The sequence below is a fragment of the Moschus berezovskii genome, chromosome 3 (assembly GCF_049115385.1).
Source record: "Moschus berezovskii isolate FMDL1 chromosome 3, NW_MosBer_1.0, whole genome shotgun sequence".
Taxonomy (NCBI): Eukaryota; Metazoa; Chordata; class Mammalia; order Artiodactyla; family Moschidae; genus Moschus; species Moschus berezovskii.
The window spans coordinates 14,120,469-14,144,319 of NC_142462.1; the positions used below are offsets into that span (position 1 = coordinate 14,120,469).

The following is a 23,851-nucleotide window of genomic DNA, read 5'->3' on the forward strand; positions in this document are numbered from 1 at the left end:
AAAAGGAGCACTCACTCACATTTATTATCTTTCTTCAACGTTAAAAAAATTAATGAACATAGGTTATTTTGAATATTATGTATATATGATAATTTCATCTTTATACATTGGCTTCTTTCATATTAAGCACAAAGCTTACATTTGGTGTAATACTGTAATTATTCCAACAATATAGGAATATATTGTTTTTATCTTCTATGCAAAATAGAAAATAAAATCTTCTTATATATAAAATTTAATTATAGTTACAATTAATAAATAATCTCTTTAAAACATATAAGTGCATACTCATAATATTTTTATATAAATATATTTATAAACAAATGGTCTGAAAGTTCTGAGTATTACAGCTTGATTTAAAACTTAGATTCTTATGATAAATTTAGTATGTTTTGCCTTTAATTTTTAAAAACTGGAAACAAATCAGCATGGATATGGAAATTCATCAAAATTGCCAATTGAGTCAGTTATAAAATTCATTTTCTATACTGTGTTGTCATCTAACCTTGGAATAATAACTGTGAGTTTCATTAACTGAGAAGCAGAAACTAGAAAATGAAATGTAAATCAATGAACTGTGAAAATGATGATATATTCACGTATACGCTCTTGAAAATGATTTTGCATTTTCTGCTAATGCAGATGTGATGTGGGATCAGTGAGGTGGAATTATTGACTTAAAAGGGCTTTTTAAGAACTTGAGCATATATGATCTTCATACATTTAGTGAACAAAATTCTTAGTAATATTTTCTTAGAATCCCTGAGTTTTAGTACCTGTATGTACTTTAAAGGTTTTCCTTAGCCTGACCCATAGGTCAGCAAACTTTTTCTTAAAGGACCAAATTTCTAAATTTTGTAACTTTACAGGTTATGCTGTGTACGAAGTCGCTCAAGTCGTGTCTGACTCTCTGTGTCCCCATGAACTGTAGCCCACCAGGCTCCTCTGTCCATGAGATTCTCCAGGCATGAACACTGGAGTAGGTTGCCATGCCCTCCTCCATGTGATCCTCCCCACCCAGGGATCAAACCCACCTCTCTTATGTCTTCTGCATTGGCAGGTGGGTTCTTTACCGCTAGTGCCACCTGGGAAGCCCTTATAGGTTATACAACTCGGCTTTGCTGTTGAGTGCAAAAGAGCCGTAGACAATATGTGAAGAACAGCTATAATTGTGTTCCAGCAAAATTTATCTACATAGACAGGTAGCTGCTTGTCGGCTACAGCTGGCTGACTCTGACCTCAGCCCCTTTATTTTACACATAACATAAGCGAGAGAGCTTAAATGACTTAAGGGCATACAGCTAGGTGGCTAGTGTCAGAATCACAATCAGGCCTTTAGTTTTTTCTTATTGCAAGTCTTCCAAAATGCAGAATACTGCTGTAGGAACAAAGGCATGTTTTCTACATGGTAGTTGGCTGAAAGACTCTGGCTAATTGGTCTCGCCACCACACCTATCAGTTTCATGTAAAGCAGTATTTCCCAGAGGAATGTATTGTTTATTTATCTTCTATGCAAAATAGAAAATAAAATCTTCATATATATAACATTTAAGTATTTGAAATGTTCCTTTATTATTTAGAATGTCCTTTTTAAAATATTATGATCTTTCCTGTTACTTCAGATGAAAGATAAAAAAATGTGCCCTTGTGGATAGACAGAGGGTAGGCATAATGAGTTTGAGTGAACTCCAGGAGTTGGTGATGGACAGGGAGGCCTGGCGTGCTGTGATTCATGGGGTCGCAAAGAGTCGGACACGACTGAGCGACTGAACTGAGCTGAGGCATAATTTATTAACGTAAAGAATTCAAAGATAATTAAATAATAGCAAAATAAAATATTGCCTTAAAATGTTTTAATGTCTTATGGGCTTAATTTCATTTTAATCAGAGTTTGTTTTCAGAGATTACTCTTACTCAGTTGAAACTCTCTGACAAATGCCAGTCATAACATTTTAAAGGGATTTCGGTATCCTGTGAAGAGTACCTTCTGTTAAAGTAGAAGTCTGGACAGAAACAAAAGCAAAGATGTTTCATTTAAAGGAAAGAAAAGGAGATTATAATTATTATTTCAAAACTTTTTTCTCTCTTAAGAAACAACTTGTGATATTAAAGGTATTAAAAAAATAAGCCTGTCCTCCAAATGCTCACATTTCTTGCCTCCTGTTATGGCAGATATGAGGCTAGAGAATTGGAGAGTGCTCATAGGGGGAGATTGGGCATTTAAGTCTTTTATTATCCACATTGAAGATTGTTCCAAGTAAATTTTAATTTTCAAGAAAATTAATCTCAATGCATGTAGATCATTTATTGTCCAGAATATGTTTCAAAATTGGTTGACTGTTTGCCATGGATGAACCTGAGGCTGCTATTACATTCCTGCAAGAGATGATGATAATCAGAGGAGAAGGAAGAAAAGAGAGAAATTATGATGTAAAATCCATTGAATCTTTAGAAACTTTTATTTATCTATTTATTTTTGCCTGCTCTGGGTCCCTGTTGCTTTGCACAGGCTTTCTCTAGCTTTGGCGGGTGGGGCTGCTGTGCACGGACTTCTCACTGTCCTGGCTTCCCCGTGGAGTACAGGCTGTAGGGTGCGTGGGCCTCAGGACTTGTGGCACGCAGGCGTAGTCGTTTCAGCTTGTGGGCTTACTGGTTGCGTCTGGAGAGCTCCAGCACGCAGGCTCAGTGTTTGTGGCACGCAGGCTCAGTAGTGTCAGCTTGTGGGCTTGGCTGGTTGCGTCTGGGGAGCTCCAGCAGGCAGGCTCAGTGTTTGTGGCACGCAGGCTCAGTAGTTTCAGCTTGTGGACTTGGTGGCTGCATCTTGGGAGCTCCAGCATGGAGGCTCAGTACTTGTGGTATGTAGGCTTCATTGCTCCATGGCATGTGGGATCTTCCTGGACCAGGAATCGAACCTGTGTCACCTGATCCACTGTGCCACGAGGGAGATCTTCCATTGAATTTTGTAATTTTGTAACTGAAAGGAGTCTATCAAGACTGCTGGCTTCGGTGAATGGATGGATAGTGACATTTAGTGGTCAGTTACAGAACACTGGAGGTGGTAGTACTGGTTGGGAAATTGGGAACAATAAAAATAAACATAAGGAGGATCTGAATTGTTATTTTTAAATAGAAAACTTAAGTTTTAGGGGAAGATTGATAGTAGAGATGCGTATTTGGGATCTCCAATGGCAACCCACTCCAGTGTTCTTGCCTGGAGAATCCCAGAGACGGCGGAGCCTGGTGGGCTGCCGTCTGTGGGGTCACACAGAGTTGGACATGACTGAAGTGACTTAGCAGCAGCAGCAGCAGCAGATAGGTGGTAACTGAAGACATGGGAATAAACCAGATCCTCCAGGAAAACCAATCAAGTGCAGAGACCAAAGGCCAAAGCCAAAACTCTGAACATCCCTAGAAGAAAGTGCTTTTCTCTTTTGTTTTGTTTGATAGTTGTTTATTGGTACACTCTAAGAGTGGCAATAATGAGCTTTACAAATTAATTTAAGCCATCATCAGATACTTAATGTAAATCCTCTGAGAGGGAGAGAATGCCATTAAAAATATCTATTTAAAAAGAAATTCCTGGACTTTCATGGTGACCCAGTGGTTAAGAATCTGCCTGCCAACGCAGGGGACATGAGTTCAATCCCAGGTTTGGGGAGATCCCACATGCCGCAGAACAACTAAGCCTGTGCACCATTATACTGAAGCCTGCACACCTAGAGTCCTTGATCTGCAACAGGAGAGGCTACGGCAATGAGAAACCCACACACTGCAGCTAGGGAAAGTCCACACGCAGCAGCGAAGACCCAGCGCAGCCAAAAATTAGAAAAAGTTCCTGGCCAGGTCCCAGGACTGTGCAGTGGGAAAGAAATATAAAAAGCTTCTTCTGCCCTTACTCCATGGATTAGCTGACAGAATAGAGAAAGTCTTTTCCTTTTCAGCCTGACAGCCTAATGGTAAAATGTTATCCAAGTATGTCATGTCTGTTTCAAATCAAGTATTGAAGAAAGGAGCCCCTGTCTTAAAAATATCACGTTGTGATTAAGAGCAGAACATTCTTTTTCTGATCATTCAGTTTGGGGAATGAGGTATCATGAGAGAGACCTGTGGGAACTGATCTAATATGAAAGCAAAACCACTGAGAAGCACTGAACAGTGGCACATCCTCTGGAAAGACTGAAGTGGTGAAAGATATTCCTTTATATTGTGTTTTAGTTGGCTTTCACAAGGCCATCTAGCTTTTGCCATTATTCCACTTAGTTTGAAAGAAGCAAGTCAGTGTTGCCAGTTCTTTCGCAATTACTTAGTCAAAGCAAAAACATGGAAGTGAGCATTCTTGAAGCCCAATTCTGTTTAGCCACTTTCTTCATGGAGTCAGAGGGAGAACTCAAGTCTCCAAGCAGGGTTACCGCCTGTAAAAAGGATGCATCAGGATTTGAAGGAATAATTAGATGTGCATGGAATTGAAATCTACTGGACATGAGTGTGCAGCTATTAATAAAAGAACTTTTACTGTTTGGGGTTCTTAAAACTGTTTACTAGTAAATTGCCATTTGACCCTGGGCTCATAGCACCTTCCCTGTATTAATGATACAGTTAGCTGTAGAGACTTGTGGTCGGTGTCCAGTTTAGTGCCTGTAGTATATCCCCATTCCTGTACTTGGAGAAAGAAATGGCAACCGACTCCAGTATTCTTACCTGAAGAATTTCATGGACAGAGGAGCCTGGCAGGCTGTAGTCCATGGGATTGCAAAGAGTTGGACACAACTGAGTGATACTGGTGAGGAGTTGGGTAAACCCATATCTGAAGCCCACACAGAAGTATGAGCTGGAGGTAAAATCTTAAGAGAAATCTCCTAAGGATGACAGTTAAAACTTGGCATGAGCCACAGTTATCCACAGAGTGTATGCATTTAGAAAGCGTTGGTTTAAATATGTAGCTATAGACAAGTCCATGCGTTGTGGAGCAGATAGAGAAAGTTCCAGAAGCCAGCCAAATCACTCCTATTATCTCTTCCATAACTGAGAAGTCAAGGGAATAAATTTGAAAGGTTAGGAGGGAAGTTTGGGGGAAAATTGATACATGTATATATATGACTGAGTCCCTTTGCTGTTCGCCTGAAACTGTTACAACATTGTTAATCAGCTGTGTGCATGCATGCATTCGTGCTAAGTCCCTTCAGTCATGTCCAGCTCTTTGCGACCCTGTGGACTGTAGCCTGCCAGGCTCCTCTGTCCAAGGGATTCTCCAGGCAAGAAAACTGGAGTGGGTTGCCATGCCCTCCTCCAGGGGATCTTCCCAGTCCAGGGATTTTCATCTCCTGCATTGGCAGGTGGGTTCTTCACCACTAGCACCACCTGGGAAATCCAATCAGCTATACTCCAGTACAAAATAAAAACTAAAAAAAAAAAATAACCTGCCATGTGGCAGATATGTATTGTATTTCATGCTTGCATGCTTAGTCGCTCAGTCGTGTCTGACTCTTTGCATCTCCAGACTGTAGCCCACCAGACTCCTCTGTCCATGGGAGTCTCCAGGCAGGAATACTGGAGCAGGTTGCCATTTCCTCCTCCAGGGGATCTTCCAGACCCAGGGATCCAACTAGTGTCTCCTGTGTCTTCTGCATTGCAGGCAGATTCTTTACCCGCTGAGACATCTTCTAGACTATTATTGCATTATATTACATATCACATAATTATATTTGAATATTATTATACATTTTATCTTATGTTACATATAATAATAAAGTAGATAACAAAAGAATGAGAGTGGTCAACTGTATCCATTGCAGCTGAGAGAAATTTTAAGATAAGGTCTGAAGAATCTCCACTGGTTGATGCCAAAGGGTTAGTTCACTTAAGGCAAATGTTGGAAGAACTGTCACATGACTTACTTTGTGTCCCTGCCAAAGGGTAGAACCAGACTCAGAATGGCAGCAGAAGTTAGACCATGTTACAGAGATATGAAGAGGAATTCTTTCCTTGGGAAAGAACTTACCTGTAAAGCTTCTTAACTCTTCTGGAAATCTAAGATCCTGCTATGTTAACTCATATTAAGGTTGGACAAATTTGAATAATTGGCAACAGGACTTGAATATTAGGATTTTTAACTCTGCTCTTTAGGGATCTTTCCTTAGTTATAAGTGGTAACATCTTCTTGTTGGATACTCTTAAATGGTTATGCAAGCCAATTTAGTTACCCAAAGGAACGTGCACCCTTTCATATACACACGATCAGCCAAACCAGCAGCGTATAAGTAACCTGTACTCATCTAGTTAGCATTCCACTTCGCTTTTTTGACTTTTAATTCAGACTAAACATTAATATAAGAAGTTTTGATAATAACCCCCGAACTTCATCCTTTTTAGAAGGTAATGTAGCGCTCTTCCTGTAGGGTAACCATAGCAACCAACAGGGAACAGAGAAAGAAAGCTTTCACACATGCTGTGCTAATTAATCCTATCCTACAGGTTTCCTTCAGCTGGAGGATACAGTTTAATAAATTTTGCATGAGTAAGCGTGTTTTGATGCATAAACTGTATAAATACATAGGAGTATCTTTACTAAAAATATTTATTTAAAAATGTGGCTGTGTATTTCTGCTTCAAGGTGTGCTTTTCTTTTCTTTTGAATCGATTTAATAATTTGCTCCCTCTCTGAAAAGTTTGGGGATTTATCTCTTTAACTGAACATAAATATTTTTAGGGTGAAAAACTTTTAACAATATACAAGACATTTGCCCCAAGAATATGTTTTAATTGACTCTATGATATAGTGAGATGTGAGTTTTTCTCAAGTGATGCAGGAGAATGTATCTTAAAAATATCATAACATTATTCAATATAACACATTTACAGGAGAACCATTTTAAGAAACTGTCTTAACACATTGAAGAGTTAGAATATCGAAAACTCACTTTCCCTGATGATTTGGGAAGTTATATGACCCGTGTGAATGGAGTTTGGGCAGTCGTTGACCTAAACTGGGGGCTTCCCTGGTGGCTCAGAAGATAAAGAATCTGCCTGCCAATGCAGGAGACATGGATTTGATCCTTGGGTTGGGAAGATCCCCAGGAGGAGGGCATAGCAATTCACTCCAGTATTCTTACCTGGAGAATCCCATGGACAGAGGAGCCTGGTGGGCTATAGTCCATGGGGTCGTAAAGAGTCAGACACGACTGAGCAACTAAGCACTCACACAGTTGACCTAAACTTGAGATGGAGAAAAATAATGTAGACAAAGAGCTTTTTCTGTTTCTATTTTTTCAGAACCATTTAATAAGTTTTACAAACTTATATTCAGAGTGAGCATAATTGACTTGGAGTCATACATCATTATTTAGATTTATACTATTAGGTTATTTTGAGGTCTGTTTCTTTCTTTAAAACTGGGAATATCACAGTTTTCTATAACCAGTGTGGTCTTCTGAGCTGTCAAAGAAAATCTCAGATTTTTAAATGTTCCTATCCCTCTGGCCTAGCTTTCTGTCAACAGGGCCTTGGCAAAACCAAGGAGACCCAGCCTGAATGTTTTTGGCATCCCATTTGCCTTGACAACTGCATATGGAGCAAGTCAGAACCGATTTAGGGACTTACGCTTTGCTCCTTGCTCTGTATAGAAACATGCTAATTTGAGGCAGGAAGCCCTTTGATGGTATTACGAGACTCTAGAAACACTTTAACGCCCTGATTGTTTTATCTGTTGTTCAGTTTTGCCTGCTTTGAGGTAGGATAAACCTTGCAGAAAAAAGTAGAAGAGGTTATTATGGAAATCTATTTTCAGAGATAGTCATTCCATTCATGTGCAGAAAAGTTAGAGACCATATATGTGTATGTATGTTCGAGTGTGTCAAATCTGTACACTTTAATATGGAATACTTACACTAGTCAATTTATAATATGCCATTGTGTTGTTATAAAAACTGTATGGTAGGGAAGATTGAATTATTGTAACCAAATTGAATTAATTAGAAATTCTTCATCTTACCAACTACCCTGTTAATTTTATTATTTTTTCTTTTTAATTTATTTTATTGGAGGCAAATTACCTTACATTAATATATTGGTAGGTTTTGCCATACATTGACACGAATCCGCCCCGGGTGTACATGTGTTCCCTTTCTTGAACCCTCCTCCCACCTCCCTCTTCCCCATATCCTCCCTCCAGGTCATCCCCGTGCACCAGCCCCAAGCATCCTGTATCATGCGTCGAACCTGGACTGGTCACATATGATAATATACATGCTACAATGCCGTTCTCCCCAATCATCCCACCTTCACCCTCTCCCACAGAGTCCCAAAGACTGTTCTATATACCTGTGTCTCTTTTGCAGTCTCGTATACAGGTTTAAGGTTACCATCTTTCTAAATTCCATATATATGCGTTAGTATACTGTATTGATGTTTTTCTTTCTGTCTTACTTCACTCTGTATAATAGGCTCCAATTTCATCCACCTCATTAAAACTGATTCAAATGCATTCTTTTTGATGGCTGAAAAATACTCCATTGTGTATATGTACCAAAGCTTTCTTATCCATTCATCTGCAGATGGACATCTAGGTTGCTTCCATGTCCTGGCTATTATAAACAGTGCTGCAATGAACATTGGAGTACATGTGTCTCTTTCAATTCTGGTTTCCTCGGTGTGTATGCCCAGGAGTGCGATTGCTGGGTCGTATGGCAGTTCTATTTCCAGTTTTTTGAGGACTCTCCACACTGTTCTCCATAGTGGCTGTACTAGTTTGCATTCCCACCAACAGTGTAAGAGGGTTCCCTTCTCTCCACATCCTCTCCAGCATTTATTGCATGTAGACTTTTGGATAGCAGCCATTCTGACTTGTGTGAAATGGTATCTCATTGTGGTTTTGATTTGCATCTCTCTGATTATGAGGGATGTTGAGCATTTTTTCATGTGTTTGTTAGCCATCTTTATGTCTTCTTTGGAGAAATGTCTGTTTAGTTCTTTGGCCCATTTTTTGATTGGGTCACTTATTTTTCTGGAATTGAACTGCAGGAGCTGCTTGTATATTTTGGAGATTAATCCTTTATCGGTTGCTTCATTTGCTATTACTTTCTCCCATTCTGAAGGCTGTCTTTTCACCTTACTTATAGTTTCCTTTGCTGTGCAGAAGCTTTTGATTTTAATTAGGTCCCATTTGTTTATTTTTGCTTTTATTTCCAATATTCTGGGAGGTGGGTCTTGGAGGATCCTGCTGTGATTTATGTCAGAGAGTGTTTTGCCTATGTTCTCCTCTAGGAGTTTTATAGAATCTGGTCTTACATTTAGCTCTCTAATCCATTTTGAGTTTATTTTTGTGTATGGTGTTAGGAAGTGTTCTGGTTTCATTCTTTTACAAGTGGCTGACCAGTTTTCCCAGCACCACTTGTTAAAGAGACTGTCTTTTCTCCATTTTATATTCTTGCCTCCTTTGTCAAAGATAAGGTGTCCATAGGTGCATGGATTTATCTCTGGGCTTTCTATTTTGTTCCATTGATCCATATTTCTGTCTTTATGCCAGTACCATACTGTCTTGATGACTGTGGCTTTGTAGTAGAGCCTGAAGTCCGGCAGGTTAATTCCCCCAGTTCCATTTTTCTTCCTCAAGATTGTTTTGGCTATTCGAGGTTTTTTGTATTTCCATACAAATTGTGAGATTATTTGTCCTAGTTCTGTGAAAAATATCATTGGTAGCTTGATAGGGATTGCATTGAATATATAAATTACTTTGGGTAGTATACTCGTTTTCACAATATTTATTCTTCCAATCCACGAACACGGTATATTTCTCCATCTATTAGTGTCCTCTTTGATTACTTTCACTAATGTTTTATAGTTTTCTATGTACAAGTCTTTTGTTTCCTTAGGTAGATATATTCCTAAGTATTTAATTCTTTTTGTTGCAACAGTGAATGGAATAGTTTCCTTAATTTCTCTTTCTATTTTCTCATTATTAGTGTATAGGAATGCAAGGGATTTCTGTGTGTTGATTTTATATCCTGCAACTTTACTGTATTCATTGATTAGCTCTAGTAGTTTTCTGGTAGAGTCTCTAGGGTTTTCTGTATAGAGGATCATGTCATCAGCTAACAGGGAAAGTTTTACTTCTTCTTTTCCAATTTGTATTCCTTTTATGTCTTTCTGCTCTGATTGCTGTAGCCAAAGCTTCCAGAACTATGTTGAATAGTAGTGGTGAGAGTGGGGACCCTTGTCTTGTTCCTGACTTTAGGGGAAATGCTTTCAGTTTTTCACCATTGAGGATAATGTTTGCTGTGGGTTTGTCATATATAGCTTTTATTATGTTGAGATATGTCCCTTCTATTCCCACTTTCCGGACAGTTTTTATCATAAATGGATGTTGTATTTTGTCGAAGGCTTTCTCTGCATCTATTGAGATAATCATATGATTTTTATTTTTCAGTTTGTTAATGTGGTGTATTACATTGATTGATTTGCGGATATTGAAGAATCCTTGCATTCCTGGGATAAAGCCCACTTGGTCATGATGTAGGATCTTCTTAATGTGTTGTTGGATTCTGATTGCTAGAATTTTGTTAAGGATTTTTGCATCTATGTTCATCAGTGATATTGGCCTGTAGTTTTCTTTTTTTGTGGGATCTTTACCAGGTTTTGGGATTAGGGTGATGGTGGCCTCATAGAATGAGTTTGGAAGTTTTCCTTCCTCAGCAATTTTCTGGAAGAGTTTGAGTAGAATAGGTGTTAGCTCTTCTCTAAATTTTTGGTAGAATTCAGCTGTGAAGCTGTCTGGACCTGGGCTTTTGTTTGCTGGAAGATTTCCGATTACTTCCTCTAGTTCCGTGCTTGTGATGGGTCTGTTCAGATTTTCTGTTTCTTCCTGGTTCAGTTTTGGCAAGGTGTACTTTTCTAGGAATTTGTCCATTTCTTCCAAGTTATTCATTTTATTGCCATATAATTGCTGATAGTATTCTCTAGTAATCCTTTGTATTTCTGAGTTGTCAGTTGTGATCTCTCCATTTTCATTTCTAAGTTTATTGATTTGGTTCTTCTCCCTTTGTTTCTTGATGAGTCTGGCTAGTGGTTTGTCAATTTTATTTACCTTTTCAAAGAACCAGCTTTTGGCTTTGTTGATTTTTACTGTGGTTTCTTTTGTTTCTTTGCATTTATCTCTGCCCTGATTTTTACGATTTCTTTCCTTCTACTAACCCTGGGGTTCTTCATTTCTTCCTTTTCTAGTTGCTTTAGATGTAGAGTTAGGTTATTTAGTTGACTTTTTTCTTGTTTCTTGAGGTGTGCCTGTATTGCTATGAACTTCCCCCTTAGCACTGCTTTTACAGTGTCCCAGAGGTTTTGGGTTGTGTTTTCATTTTCATTCATTTTGTGCATATTTAGATGTCTCTTTTGATTTCTTCTATGATTTATTCATTATTCAGCAGCGTGTTGTTCAGCCTCCATATGGTGGCATTTTTAATAGTTTTTCTCCCATAATTGAGATCTAATCTTACTGCATTGTGGTCAGAAAAGATGCTTGGAATGTCTTCAATTTTTTTGAATTTACCAAGGCTAGATTTATGGCCCAGTATGTAATCTATCCTGGAAAAGGTTCCGTGTTTACTTGAGCAAAAGGTGAAATTCATTGAAATGTCCTATAGATATCTATTAGGTCTAACTGGTCTATTGTATCATTTAAAGTTTGTGTTTCCGTGTTAATTTTCTGTTTGGTTGATCTATCCATAGATGTAAGTGAGGTATTAAAATCTCCCACTATTATTGCATTGTTGTTAATTTCCCCTTTCATACTTGTTAGTAATTGTCTTACATATTGTGGTGCTCCTATGTTGGGTGCATAAATATTTATAATTGTTATATCTTCTTCTTGGATTGATCCTTTGATCATTTTGTAGTTTCCTTCTTTGTCTCTTTTCACAGCCTTTGTTTTAAATTCTATTTTATCTGATATGAGTATTGCTACTCCTGCTTTCTTTTGGTCTCTATTTGCGTGGAATATCTTTTTCCAGCCCTTCACTTTCAGTCTGTGTGTGTCCCTCGATTTGAGGTGGGTCTCTTGTAGACAACATATATGGGGGTCTTGTTTTTGTATCCATTCAGCCAGCCTTTGTCTTTTGGTTGGGGCATTCAACCCATTTACGTTTAAGGTGATTATTGGTAAGTATGATCCCATTGCCATTTTCTTTATTGTTTTGGGTTCGAGTTTATATACCCTTTCTGTGTTTCCAGTCTAGAGAAGATCCTTTAGTATTTGTTGGAGAGCTGGTTTGGTGATGCTGAATTCTCTCAGCTTTTGCTTGTCTGTAAAGCTTTTGATTTCTCCTTCATATTTGAATGAGATCCTTGCTGGGTACAGTAATCTGGGCTATAGTTTATTTTCTTTCATCACTTTAAGTATGTCTTGCCATTCCCTCCTGGCCTGAAGAGCTTCTGTTGAAAGATCAGCTGTTATCCTTATGGGGATCCCCTTGTGTGTTATTTGCTGCTTTTCCCTTGCTGCTTTTAATATTTGTTCTTTGTGTTTGATCTTTGTTAATTTGATTAATATGTGTCTTGGAGTATTTCGCCTTGGGTTTATCCTGTTGGGGACTCTCTGTGTTTCTTGGACTTGGGTGATTATTTCCTTCCCCATTTTCGGGAAATTTTCAACTATTATCTCCTCAAGTATTCTCTCATGGTCTTTCTTTTTGTCTTCTTCTTCTGGGACTCCCATGATTCGAATGTTGGGGCGTTTAATATTGTCCCATATGTCTCTAATATTGTCCTCATTTCTTTTAATTCTTTTTTCTTTTTCCGTCTCTGTTTCATTTATTTCTACAATTCTATCTTCTAGCTCGCTTATCCTGTCTTCTGCCTCCGTTATTCTACTGTTTGTTCCCTCCAGAATGTTTCTGATCTCATCTATTGCATTATTCATTGTATATTGACTCTTTTTTATTTCCTCTAATTCCTTATTAAACATTTCTTCCATCTTCTCAATCCTTTTCTCCAGTTTATTTATCTGTAACTGCATTTGGCTTTCCAGATTTTGAATCATTTTCACAATTAAAATTCGAAATTCTTGATCGGGTAGGTTCCCTATATCTTCCTCTTTTGTTTGTGTTGGTGGGCATTTATCCTGTTCCTTTACTTGTTGGGTATTTCTCTGCCTCTTCATCTTGCTTATATTGCTGTGTTCAGGGTGGCCTTTCCGTCTTCTGGCAGTTTGTGGAGTTCTCTTTATTATGTAGTTCTCTCGTTGTGTGTGGGGTTGGATGGGTGACTTGTCAAGGTTCCCTGGTTAGGGAAGCTTGTGTTGATGTTCTGGTGGGTGGAGCTGGATTTCTTCTCTCTGGAGTGCAATGAAGTGTCCAGTAATGAATTTGAGATGTCAGTGGGTTTGGAGTGGCTTTGATCAGCCTGTATATTGAAGCTCAGTGCTATTCTCCTGTGTTGCTGGATAGTTTGCTTAGTATGTCTTTCACTGAAACTTGTTGACCCTTGGGTGTTGCCTGGTTTCAGTTTATGTATGGAGGCATTTGATGAGTACCTATCAATTAATGTTCTCTGGAACAGGAGATCTCTGGTGTTCTCAGGATTTGGACTTAAGCCTCTGCCTCTGGTTTTCAGTCTTATTCTTGCAGTAGGCTCAAGGCTTCTCCCTCTGTTACTTTCAAGGCAGTTCCTTCTGTTGAAAAAGCTCTTCTGTTTTCTGGTCTCCTCAGTGTCTAATTCCCTTCCTGACACCAGGATGCTTTGGTGGACACTTTTTTTTTTTTTTCCCCCGGCTCACCTATTCAGTCCTGCTATGGGGAGGGAGGAATAGCTAACAAATATCCCTGGCGTCTGTGGGGAGTGCTCTCAGTGTCTCGGCTACACTGGGAATGCTCCTGCTCGAGGCGTGTGTGCTTTCCCTGTTTATGCTGCTTAGGCTTTAGGTTGCTCTGCTGGGGGCTGTCCGCGGGTGGCACTGGGTTGCGTGCACTTCCCAGGTCTGAGCGGCTCGGGTTCAGGTCTTCGGGTACTCCACAAAGGCACAGACTTGGCTGGGCCTGCATTTTGTGCCTTCCCCCGTCCGAGCAGCTCAGGTGACCAGGCGTTTGGTGAGCGCCGTGGCTGTGACTTGTTGCCTTCCTGGTCCCTGCCGCTCGGTTTTCTGGGAGTACAACCGGTGCACTTTCTCAGGCGGATATTGACCGGCCCGAACCCAAGAAGTCCTGGCCAGCACGAAAGCCTGCCTGCAGTTGGCATGGGAAGCCTCTCCGGGGCCGCGGCTGCCCCCGTCCTGGTGCGGGCTGCCCTCCCTGCCAGCGTCAGCGGGGGCTGGGGGCTGGGCCGCTGCTGCCCGCTCGCTGCTCTGTGCCCTGTTCTGTGGGCGGGGCTGGCGGAGTCCTGGCTTGGGGCTTTTCGCCCTGGGGCGTTCAAGCCCGGTTCTCCCTCTAAGCATTGCCACAGGCACCTCCCTGCCCAGGCCCCGCTTGCTAGTGAGGGGTACGGGCGTCTGCGCCGCTTCCCCGCTGAGAGTTTCCTCTGAGCACTTAGTCTGTGTGTTTTAATTATTTATGTCTTTTGTCTCCCAGTTATACAGCCCTCTGAGGTTCCACTCGCCAGTGTTTCCAGGTGTTTGGAAACTTCTTTTTTTTTTTTTAAGCCTCCCTTCCCAGGAAGGAGCTCTGTCCCTCCCTCTTTTGTCTCTCTTTTTATCTATTTCCTACCTCCTTTTGAGGACTATGGGCTGCTTTTCTGAGTGCCTGATGTCCTCTGCCAGTATTCAGAAGTTGTTTTGTGGGATTTACTCAGCGTTCAAATGTTCTTTTGTTGATTTTGTGGGGGAGAAAGTGGTCGCCCCGTCCTATTCCTCCGCCATCTTCCCGTGCTCCCCCCCTGTTAATTTTAATATTTACATATAATACAGTAAAGGAAATGCCATTAAAAAGTGTTTAATAAAGAAAAAAGGTAATGTTCCTAAGTATTACATAAAAACTTAAATAATCAAAACATTAAAATGAATATATTATGGTAAGTTCACTGTAAAAATGTTTATTTACTTAGAGCATCACAGTGATAGATAAAACTTTACTGTCATCACTAATGAACATACCCAGATAGAAAACTGTGATACAGTTTTTTTTCTAAAAATAATATCTGTAATTTGTGATTTTTAAAGGAATTATGTATTCATTGTATAAAACTTGGGAAAAATTCAGAAAATGTATTAAATTGAAAAAACTAAATATTTCTATATTAAGAACCAACCATTGAAGATGTTGAAATATATTTATAATTATTTATGTCTTTCAAATGACACTCCTGAATGAGCATTTCTTAGTGTTTTGACAGAACATTGAAACAAAAGAAATTTTGGAAAAAACCTTTGAGAAAAGAGTCATACTCTCTTCTTTCATATTCATAGTACATGATAGAAAAAATTAAGGGCACTGAGAAGTCTCACAGAATACAGACCTGTTTTACTTTTTAAATCATCTCTTCTCAAAGTTATTCAGTCTTGGAACTTTTTCTTATAATACTTATTTTTAACTGTCAGAACCAAAGTACCATGAAACAATCTTTGGAAAGCCAGGAGATTTCTAAGCTTCTGTATAATATGTAACAGTTTATGAATCATTTGTTTACTCTTTTGGGGATTTTATGATATGTTCTTATTTCTTTATTAGGAAATATAAAGGATATATTGGTTATTAGAATGTATTTAAAACAGGTAGACCAAAATATGCTTTCCCCAACCTTTTGTGTAACTTTGACATTGCATTTGTGATTCTGTATTATAATATTACGTTTGACCTTTTAAAACTGTGAACATCCAAATTTAAATTACTTTGATCATTAATGTCTATTAAACTTCTTTATGTTCCCTGTAACCCACAGGTCTCGCAAGAGCAAAATCCGTCCCTAGCCACACATACTCCAATGAAGTGGTTACCTTGTGGTACAGACCTCCAGATGTCCTCTTGGGCTCGACAGAATATTCCACCTGCCTTGACATGTGGTGAGAAATGGAGCTTTACTCTAGCTAATTTATCCGTAGTGCTTGGTCTGGGTCAAGCCTAGACAAACATCCTAACAGTCTGAATGAAGATTAATGGTACTGGAGCGTTTGCCTGTGTGTGGCAATACCGCTGGAGTTTTTGAAAACATAATTGGGAATGTTCCCTAATCAGAGGCTCTCTTACAGATGGTGTCTGGTAATGGTTCTTGATGGACAAGGGCAGAGACATTTTTCTAGCTGTCAGTTCAGTGATTTTCTCCCTAACGGTCTTAATTTGTGGCTTTGTTTTATAACAAGGGAGTATGTATCTCCAAACAGCAGTATGAGTTGGAAGTACTAGAAACATGTTTGAATTCACAGCAAAATTCAGATAAATGGTCTGAACATTTTGCTATAACTAACGTACTAAATTTGGTACAGTATACCCCTGAAAACTGTTGGTGCCAATTGTTCAAGATGAAATAAAACAATCACTTAAAAATAAAAATGTCAGAGTAAGTTTAATTCCAGTAGAGTCACAGTTCTGCACAATGGTTTAACATAACTTAAAAAATCTGTTATAGGAGGCCCCAAGACTGGTGAGAGTTAATGTATGATTATTATTAATGATAAACTTTAATGAGTTTCCAGTCTAGTATGATCGTGTTCAAATAAGGGAATAATCTTCTTTTTAGCTACCAGGGAAGACTTAATAGTAAATGTTAAAAATGTCATTTATTAATAGAAAAATTCCTTTTCTAGACTCACAGTTGTGTTTAAAACAGTTCATATAGCACGTAGTGTTTTAATAGCAGGAATCCTCTTCCGTGAATGATGACGCCCCACATACAGAATTCAGCTACATGTGCACATAATGTTTATGACCTCAATAAAGCTGCAGCGTGTGTCATTTATCTTCTTGCCATGTACTTACTTCACTGCTCTACCCTTAGTAATCTTGGCTTTTAGTTAATTAGGCTGTGATGTGGCCTGGCTGTCTTCCCTGATGTTTCTGATTCAAACACTTTATGGGGAGAAAACAGTGAAGTTTCTTGTGATGTAAGGCACAGTGTAGATTTACTTAATTTAAATTCCAGCAACTCCCTTAGACATGGGATTTGGGGATCTGTGAAGCCACTGAAAATCTATGCAACATTTCGTGTACACATGAGTATGTTTATTTTTATGAGGTGTAGATCTCTAGCTTTCAATAGGGCTATAAAAGAATCTGGGTCATCAAACAGCCTAAGATCTATTGCCATAGATTTTGTAATGCCTTATAATAAATGTAATACCATTGTAAATGCATGCTCCAAAACACTGAGAATAAAGATGACCGTCTATCATTAAGGAGCCGAGCTAATCCATTTTTTATGTCAAACTTCCTGGCTTTTTTTTTTTTGTTTGACAATTGTTTACACAATTAGATGTTTGGGGTTTTTTTTTTCCCCAGAGTTGAACAGGGAACAAAACAGCTATTTTGGTCGTTAGTTGTAATGGAGGAACAGATTGGCAATAAAGATCAATGAATACATCTGAATATCAGTGACCGCCTCATTCCCTTCCTCCTTCCTGCCCTTATATTGGCAAGTTGCCTATGCAAATAACCATTACTTAAAATTCTTGAGTTAGGGAGTGTTTGTCTCCATTTTTTGAGAATAGGCATTCTGGATTGTCTTTCAGTGAGGTCAGTCAGGGACTCTGCTAACAGAACATAGTTTGGAAACATTTGTGACTTGGAGCCAGTCTTGTCTTAGTTGCTTGGCAGGGCACTTCAAGCTCTACCGTTAGACTGGGGAGAAGCTATTTTTTAATATGCTAGTGGCTAATTTTCCCCAAAGCTTTGAAAGTGCTCTGTAAAGAGCAAAGAACTACATGGATTATGACTTGCTAATATGTCTGTTTCTGACGTGTAGTGTTTGATGTCTGTGTCTTTCCACTGCCCCCAGCCCCAGCCTTTCTTTCTTTCACTTGTGTATGCCTGTTGGTATCCATCCCTTTAAGGAAGGAGGTTTGGTTGCTTTCTGCCGATTTGCTTTAAACAGAGACATAATGAAGCCTAAGAAGAAGACTGTAATTTAAGTGGAAGGGGGGGAAACTGATATGAAATAGTAGACCCCAAATGCCCTTTTGTCTTCTTGCCAAGATTATTCATTGCCATAAAAACAAAAAATAAATGTGTTGTGTTGGAGCACTTTCCCACATTATTGGCTGTTCATTTCTGAGTTATGTCTAGGCTATGCCTGTCACTCTGAATCTGATTTCATTCCAAGCCGTTTTCTAACAGCTGTTTTGTTATCTTCCAGGTAAAATATATGTATTTTTCCAGTCAGAGAAAAATTCACAGGGCACTGATTTTTGCATCATTGGTGACCTTGATGCTGGATATTGAAAGATCTAGAAATGGGACTATGGTTGAGTCTTGGCTCAGCTGCACCAAAGAGCAGTACAAATATTAACGCATAGACAATAGCGGGGAGGCAGGTGGCAGTGGTTTCAGGCTGTTTTTACAGTTCATTTACCATCCTGGGGCAGCAGGGTAGTAACTAAAAACTAACGATCCCTACCCAGTGTTACAGTTTCCAGTGTTCTGTTTAAATAGCTTCAGGCAATAAAAATATTAATGAAGACACTTGTGCATTAACACTGGCAGCGAGTGATGGAAATGAGAGCTCTCCCATTGTGATTTACTGCTCTAGGCCTCCAGCATGCTGGTGATGTATAGATATACTGGGCAGTTTCAGAACTCATCAGGAAAGGTAGATTTTGATACCTTGACTGCCTCCATAAAGGAGGATTTAAGCAGAGGAATCAAATTGGACTTTCGTGTATAACTTCCCTTAATTCTTAGATTTTATAACTCTGTTTAAAGTCCAGGCAAGGAAATCATCTTTAAGCTTCTAAACCAAAAAAGGCTTACCAAGTACTGAAAAGCACATTAAGAGAAGTGCAGGTGTGCCAGTGAGCTTGTCTGTGTAGTCCCTCCCTTGTCAAGGAGTTCTGCTCTAGCTGTGGAGGTCATTGCTCTAAATAAACTTTATATTGCTTTATAGAAGCTCATAAATATATTTAGAGTGGCGTTTGTTTTCTAAAGCAATAGGTCACTTGGGATTGTTTTAAGGGATTAATTTTTAACATAAGGTGACAAAATTATCTGTAGCTAATAAATATCTCATCAAGATCATGTCGCCTTTGGGAGGGGCCACAGTATATCGTGGTACCACCTTGCGTCGATTCCATGCTCCCCAATAGCGTGTCAGTCTCCCCTTTTCATCATCTTTTCCAAAGCTAATTAACATATTAACAATGCCTGTCAAAATGTGTGGTGAGTCATTTATAAATAAGCCTGTCAAATGTAATGAGATTGCATAGTAAATCACCCTTTCTCTATTACATCTCTGATTTAGGATTAAAATCAATTTATTTAGCATTGTAGCAGCTGGGTGGTTAGAAAAAAAATTTCTGTACTGATCCTGATGTATAGAAAAATGTCTGCATCCAAATTGATTTTGCATATATCAGAAAAGAAATTGCCTATTTATTGAGTATTATAAAGCCATTTAGCATTGCATTTTATTAAATAAGCCTAATTACCATACATATTGGCAATATAGAGTTCTGCCCTCATCCCTAAGAGTCTCTCCTGAACAAAGGAAATTTGTGTAATAAAGTTTGCTAAGGACTCAGGTTTGTTTACCACTGTTTTAAGAGAAAGAATCATAAACAAATCCTACTGTAGTGCCCACCCAGAAAATAAATTTGTTCCATGTGAGATAATATCTTGAGTAATTGGCTAGTAGCAATAATAATAACTAAGTCTTAGCATTAACAATGGTAATAATAGATACTTTTCTTGGACCCAAATTGTATTCTAAGCTCCTTTATACATTAAAAAAAAAGTCTGCAGTGTTTATTTTGTGCTAATACTCTTTTTCTATAAACATTTATTAGCGTATGGTTGCTTGACAGTGTTGTGTTGGTTTCTGCTGTATGGCAAAGTGAATCAGCTACATGTATACTTATATCCTCTCTTCTTGGGATTTCCTTCCCATTCAGGTCACCACAGAGCCTTGAGTAGAGTTCCCTGTGCTGTACCCTAGGTTTCATTGGTTATCTATTTTACGCATAGTATGGATAGTGTATCTGTGTCAATCCCAGTCTCCCAGTTCATCCCACCCACTTCTTCCCCATTGTATCTTTACCTTTGTTCTATCTGTGTTTCTGTTTCTGCTTTGTAAATAAGATCTTCTATTCCTCTTGTGGGCTTCCCTGGTGGCTCAGTGGTTAAAGCGTCTGCCTCCAATGCAGGAGACCCGGGTTTGATCCCTGGGTCGGGAAGATCCCCTGGAGAAGGAAAATGGTAATCCACTCCAGTATTCTTGCCTGGAGAATCCCATGGACGGAGAAGCCTGGTAGGCTACAGTCCACGGGGTCGCAAAGAGTCGGACACGACTGATTGACTTCACTTACATTTTAATTAGTTACCTACTGTTCCATGATAAAGTGAAAGAAAGCAAAACCGGAGAGACTAAATAGAATAATAAAGGTCATATATTTAGTACATAGAGTCAGCATTCAAACTCAGAGCTAATCTACTCCAAAACCTTTTCTCCCTAAAACATATTACATAGTCTCCTAAGATGATTTATAAGCAATTGTTTTTTTTTTTTTTCATTTTACTGGTAAAGTGATTCCAAAACACAAGTCAGTAAAATGCCTCTTTGAGAATTCAGGTTATGCTCTGAGTCATGTTGGGTCCTTTGCATACTTCAAACCAAGTGGATGACTTACCTCTCAATTTTATTCAGGGTGGAGCTTTTTTGAAATAAACTTAAGACTTGACTCATTGGATTAAATACATTTTTGTGGGACCAGTATCTATACTGGCAAGTATTTTCCCAACTCCTAACGAATACTCATTTACCACTTCTGCTAAAATGAATGTATCTATTTGAAAAAGAATGCTGGTAAAAATGAGAATTTGTCATGGGCTACATAAAGTCATCTAACTGTCCACATTATTTACACATTTTCTAATTAACCAGATCATAAGACCAAGGAGGATTCAAATTAGTCACTGTCCAAAGTAACATCTCTTTAAGAGCTCTTGAGAGCTGCTTATTATCCAAATGACTCACTGGTATTGCCACGGACAGGGCAATGCCACATTAACAGAAGAACAGAGGTAGTCAGGAGGGTGTTGGGGGGCAGGAGGGAGGTGAAAGTCAAACTCCTGGTGGCAACCATGGTTTCTGAGCCACTTCTGCTATTGAAATTCTTTAAAAGTAGAGTGACCATAGAGTATATCATCCATACCGGGATACCTTTCAGAGTTAATAATAATTCTGCTAGGATAGTGTATATAAAATGGGGATTTAACTGTGACTTGTGGCCATCTTACTCATATCACTGGAGCAATAATTTGCTAAATACTACTAGTCAGAAGAGACAGTGCATTTGACTGCTTGTTTCACTCCAGGGAACCCCTTCTCTGATCCTATCAGAAGTTTAGCGTGGTTATGGCTATTACATGCATGTTACTTATTCTTGTGTGTTTGTGTGAGAGAGAGAATCTGCGTGTTTTCAATGACTATATTTGGTCACTTGTTATACAATGGGTTAGCTGAATCATAGCATATAAAATGAGACGTTGTATGTGTATTTCACTACTAAATATTTTAGAAACAAATAAAACTTCCCCTATTTGCATCAAAGTTGGCAAAGTAATTGGTTGCCCACAGCTGGTGTTTGGATGACTTTTTGTTTGTTTGTTTGTTTGCTGACCTCAGATATTTTTGTTGATTTCTGAGTTCACAAAACAGAATAGCAGAGGTAAATTAAGTGTTAAGGCCATGTGAGAGATACCTAAAGAGAAAGAGTCGAATGGAAGTGCACACTGCTAGGCTGACTGAAAGAACGACTGGGAAAACTGGAAATCTGACGTAAAACTCCAAAATATATACTACTCTGGAAGCAGGAGCGTAGGGTCAAACGGCCCTGTACAAGTCAAGAGGCGCCAGAGGACTCACTGTATTACAACTCAGTATGTTAGCATGGCCATTGGATGACTTTTAAATAGCCAATTGCAATGACTAACTTTCGTGTTACTAAGATTGCCCTTGGTACACTTAGCTGCCTCACTGGTTGATGAGACTTGCAAGAGATGGATAAATGGGAACTTCTTTAAGAAATGGACGACTCCATAAATGTTGAAAATGGTGTATCAGTCAAGCTAAATATTTTGTGTTTCTATTAAAATATGCTGTGGACAGGCGCTGTGGGATATATTAAAGAATTAGAAGCTGCTGTATTTGGTTTTAGGGAAATTAAGACACTGTCTGTGTCTAGAGACTTAGAAATTTGGCCCAGGATGTTCTGATCTCACATGTGTATGTGTGTGTCTGTGTGTGCACCCATGCATTTAAGTTGGAAATATATGTTAGTGCTCAACATTTGGAAAATACTGGATGCTTACTAGTGCTATTTATGTTTTGTAAGTTGTGCATTTTTTTTTCATTTGCAAGTTGATTCTCTGTTCCTGGTAACTAGCAGTGGTTTGCTGTTTAAGGAGGCCGTATTATAGTAGAAAACACATCAAAAGCCCAAATTAGGTTCTGACTCTGCCTCTCCTTAGCTGTGTGAACATAGCTGACAAAATTCCTTAACTACCCTTCTCTTCAGTTTCCAAATCAGAACACTTTGATAATTAAATCTACATTGTTGTTGCTCAGTTGCTCGGTCGTGTCCAACTCTTTGCAACCCCATGGACTGCAGCACGCCAGGCTTCCCTGTCCTTCACTATCTCCCAGAGCCTGCTCACACTCATGCCCATTGAGTCGGTGATGCCATCCAGCCATCTCGTCCTCTGTCGCCTTCTTCTCCTCCTGCCCTCAGTTCATCAGTTTTAACCAGAGCTAATAGCGGCCACGGTAACAATGAGCAGCCATCTCTTGCCCCTCCTACTCACCCTCTAGTCCTGTTTCTCAGAAGAGCTACTACTTTCAACTCTTAGGCTCTGTCTCCATATGTCTGAAATAATTATATTGCTGCCCATTCATTTACTCTTTTAGACACGTCTCCTGAGTAGGTGTATAGTAGACAAAGATTTAACTTTCTTCCTATTTGGAAAAGGTCTGTTGTTCCATGTCCAGTTCTAACTGTGCTGGGAGGGATTGGGGGCAGGAGGAGAAGGGGACGCCAGAGGATGAGATGGCTGGATGGCATCACCAACTCGATGGACATGAGTTTGAGTGAACTCCGGGAGTTGGTGATGGATAGGGAGGCCTGGCGTGCTGTGATTCATGGGGTCACAAAGAGTGGGACACGACTGAGCGACTGAACTGAACTGAACTTTCTTCCATCAACCTTCCCTCACTCCACCTTCATCGCACTGTGTCAATATAGAATTTATGTCACATTTTGAAATATTAATATGTACATATTATTCATGGTGAAGTCATGTAGTATTCATGATTATGTATCCTTTATTGTACAGTGTTTTGCTCTTCTTGAACTGTGTAATTGTCTGATTTTTTTTGTCTTTGTTCCTGCTGTTATTTATAGCAATAAAAAATTTGTCAATTACACGTGAAAAATATTTTCCAGATGCTCAAAAGCATCAGCAGATTTGTCAATCCTATGTAATTGTCTTGACATCTCCCTTTCCCACGCTTTTGCTTAGAACCCTCCTGTCTTGGCTGTGTGATTTCTTGCCTTAGTGCAGCTGAATGGCTCTCATTTTAGGACTTCCATTTGCACTCTCTCCTGCTGTTATAGGCCCTTAGTTAGTCACTTTCTGTCTCCTTCCATATCAGCTCTGTACCTCCTTCTGTCCTGACCTATGTCCTGGATGGCTGACCACTAAGGAATACCTGCTTCCAGCTGCCTTCGCTACTGGTT

At 39.2% G+C, this 23,851-nt stretch overlaps 1 protein-coding gene across 7 annotated transcripts in view; it reads left to right on the forward strand.

The window, feature by feature from the left end:
• The window catches only part of CDK14 (cyclin dependent kinase 14), a 683,048-nt gene that overhangs the window by 364,094 nt on the left and 295,103 nt on the right, over positions 1-23,851 (forward strand). For all 7 annotated transcript variants that reach the window (XM_088833154.1, XM_055420391.2, XM_055420393.2 and 4 more), the window contains one exon: positions 15,853-15,973. In XM_088833154.1, coding sequence (XP_088689280.1) covers positions 15,853-15,973 — 121 coding nt within the window. The remainder of the gene's footprint in view (positions 1-15,852; positions 15,974-23,851) is intronic.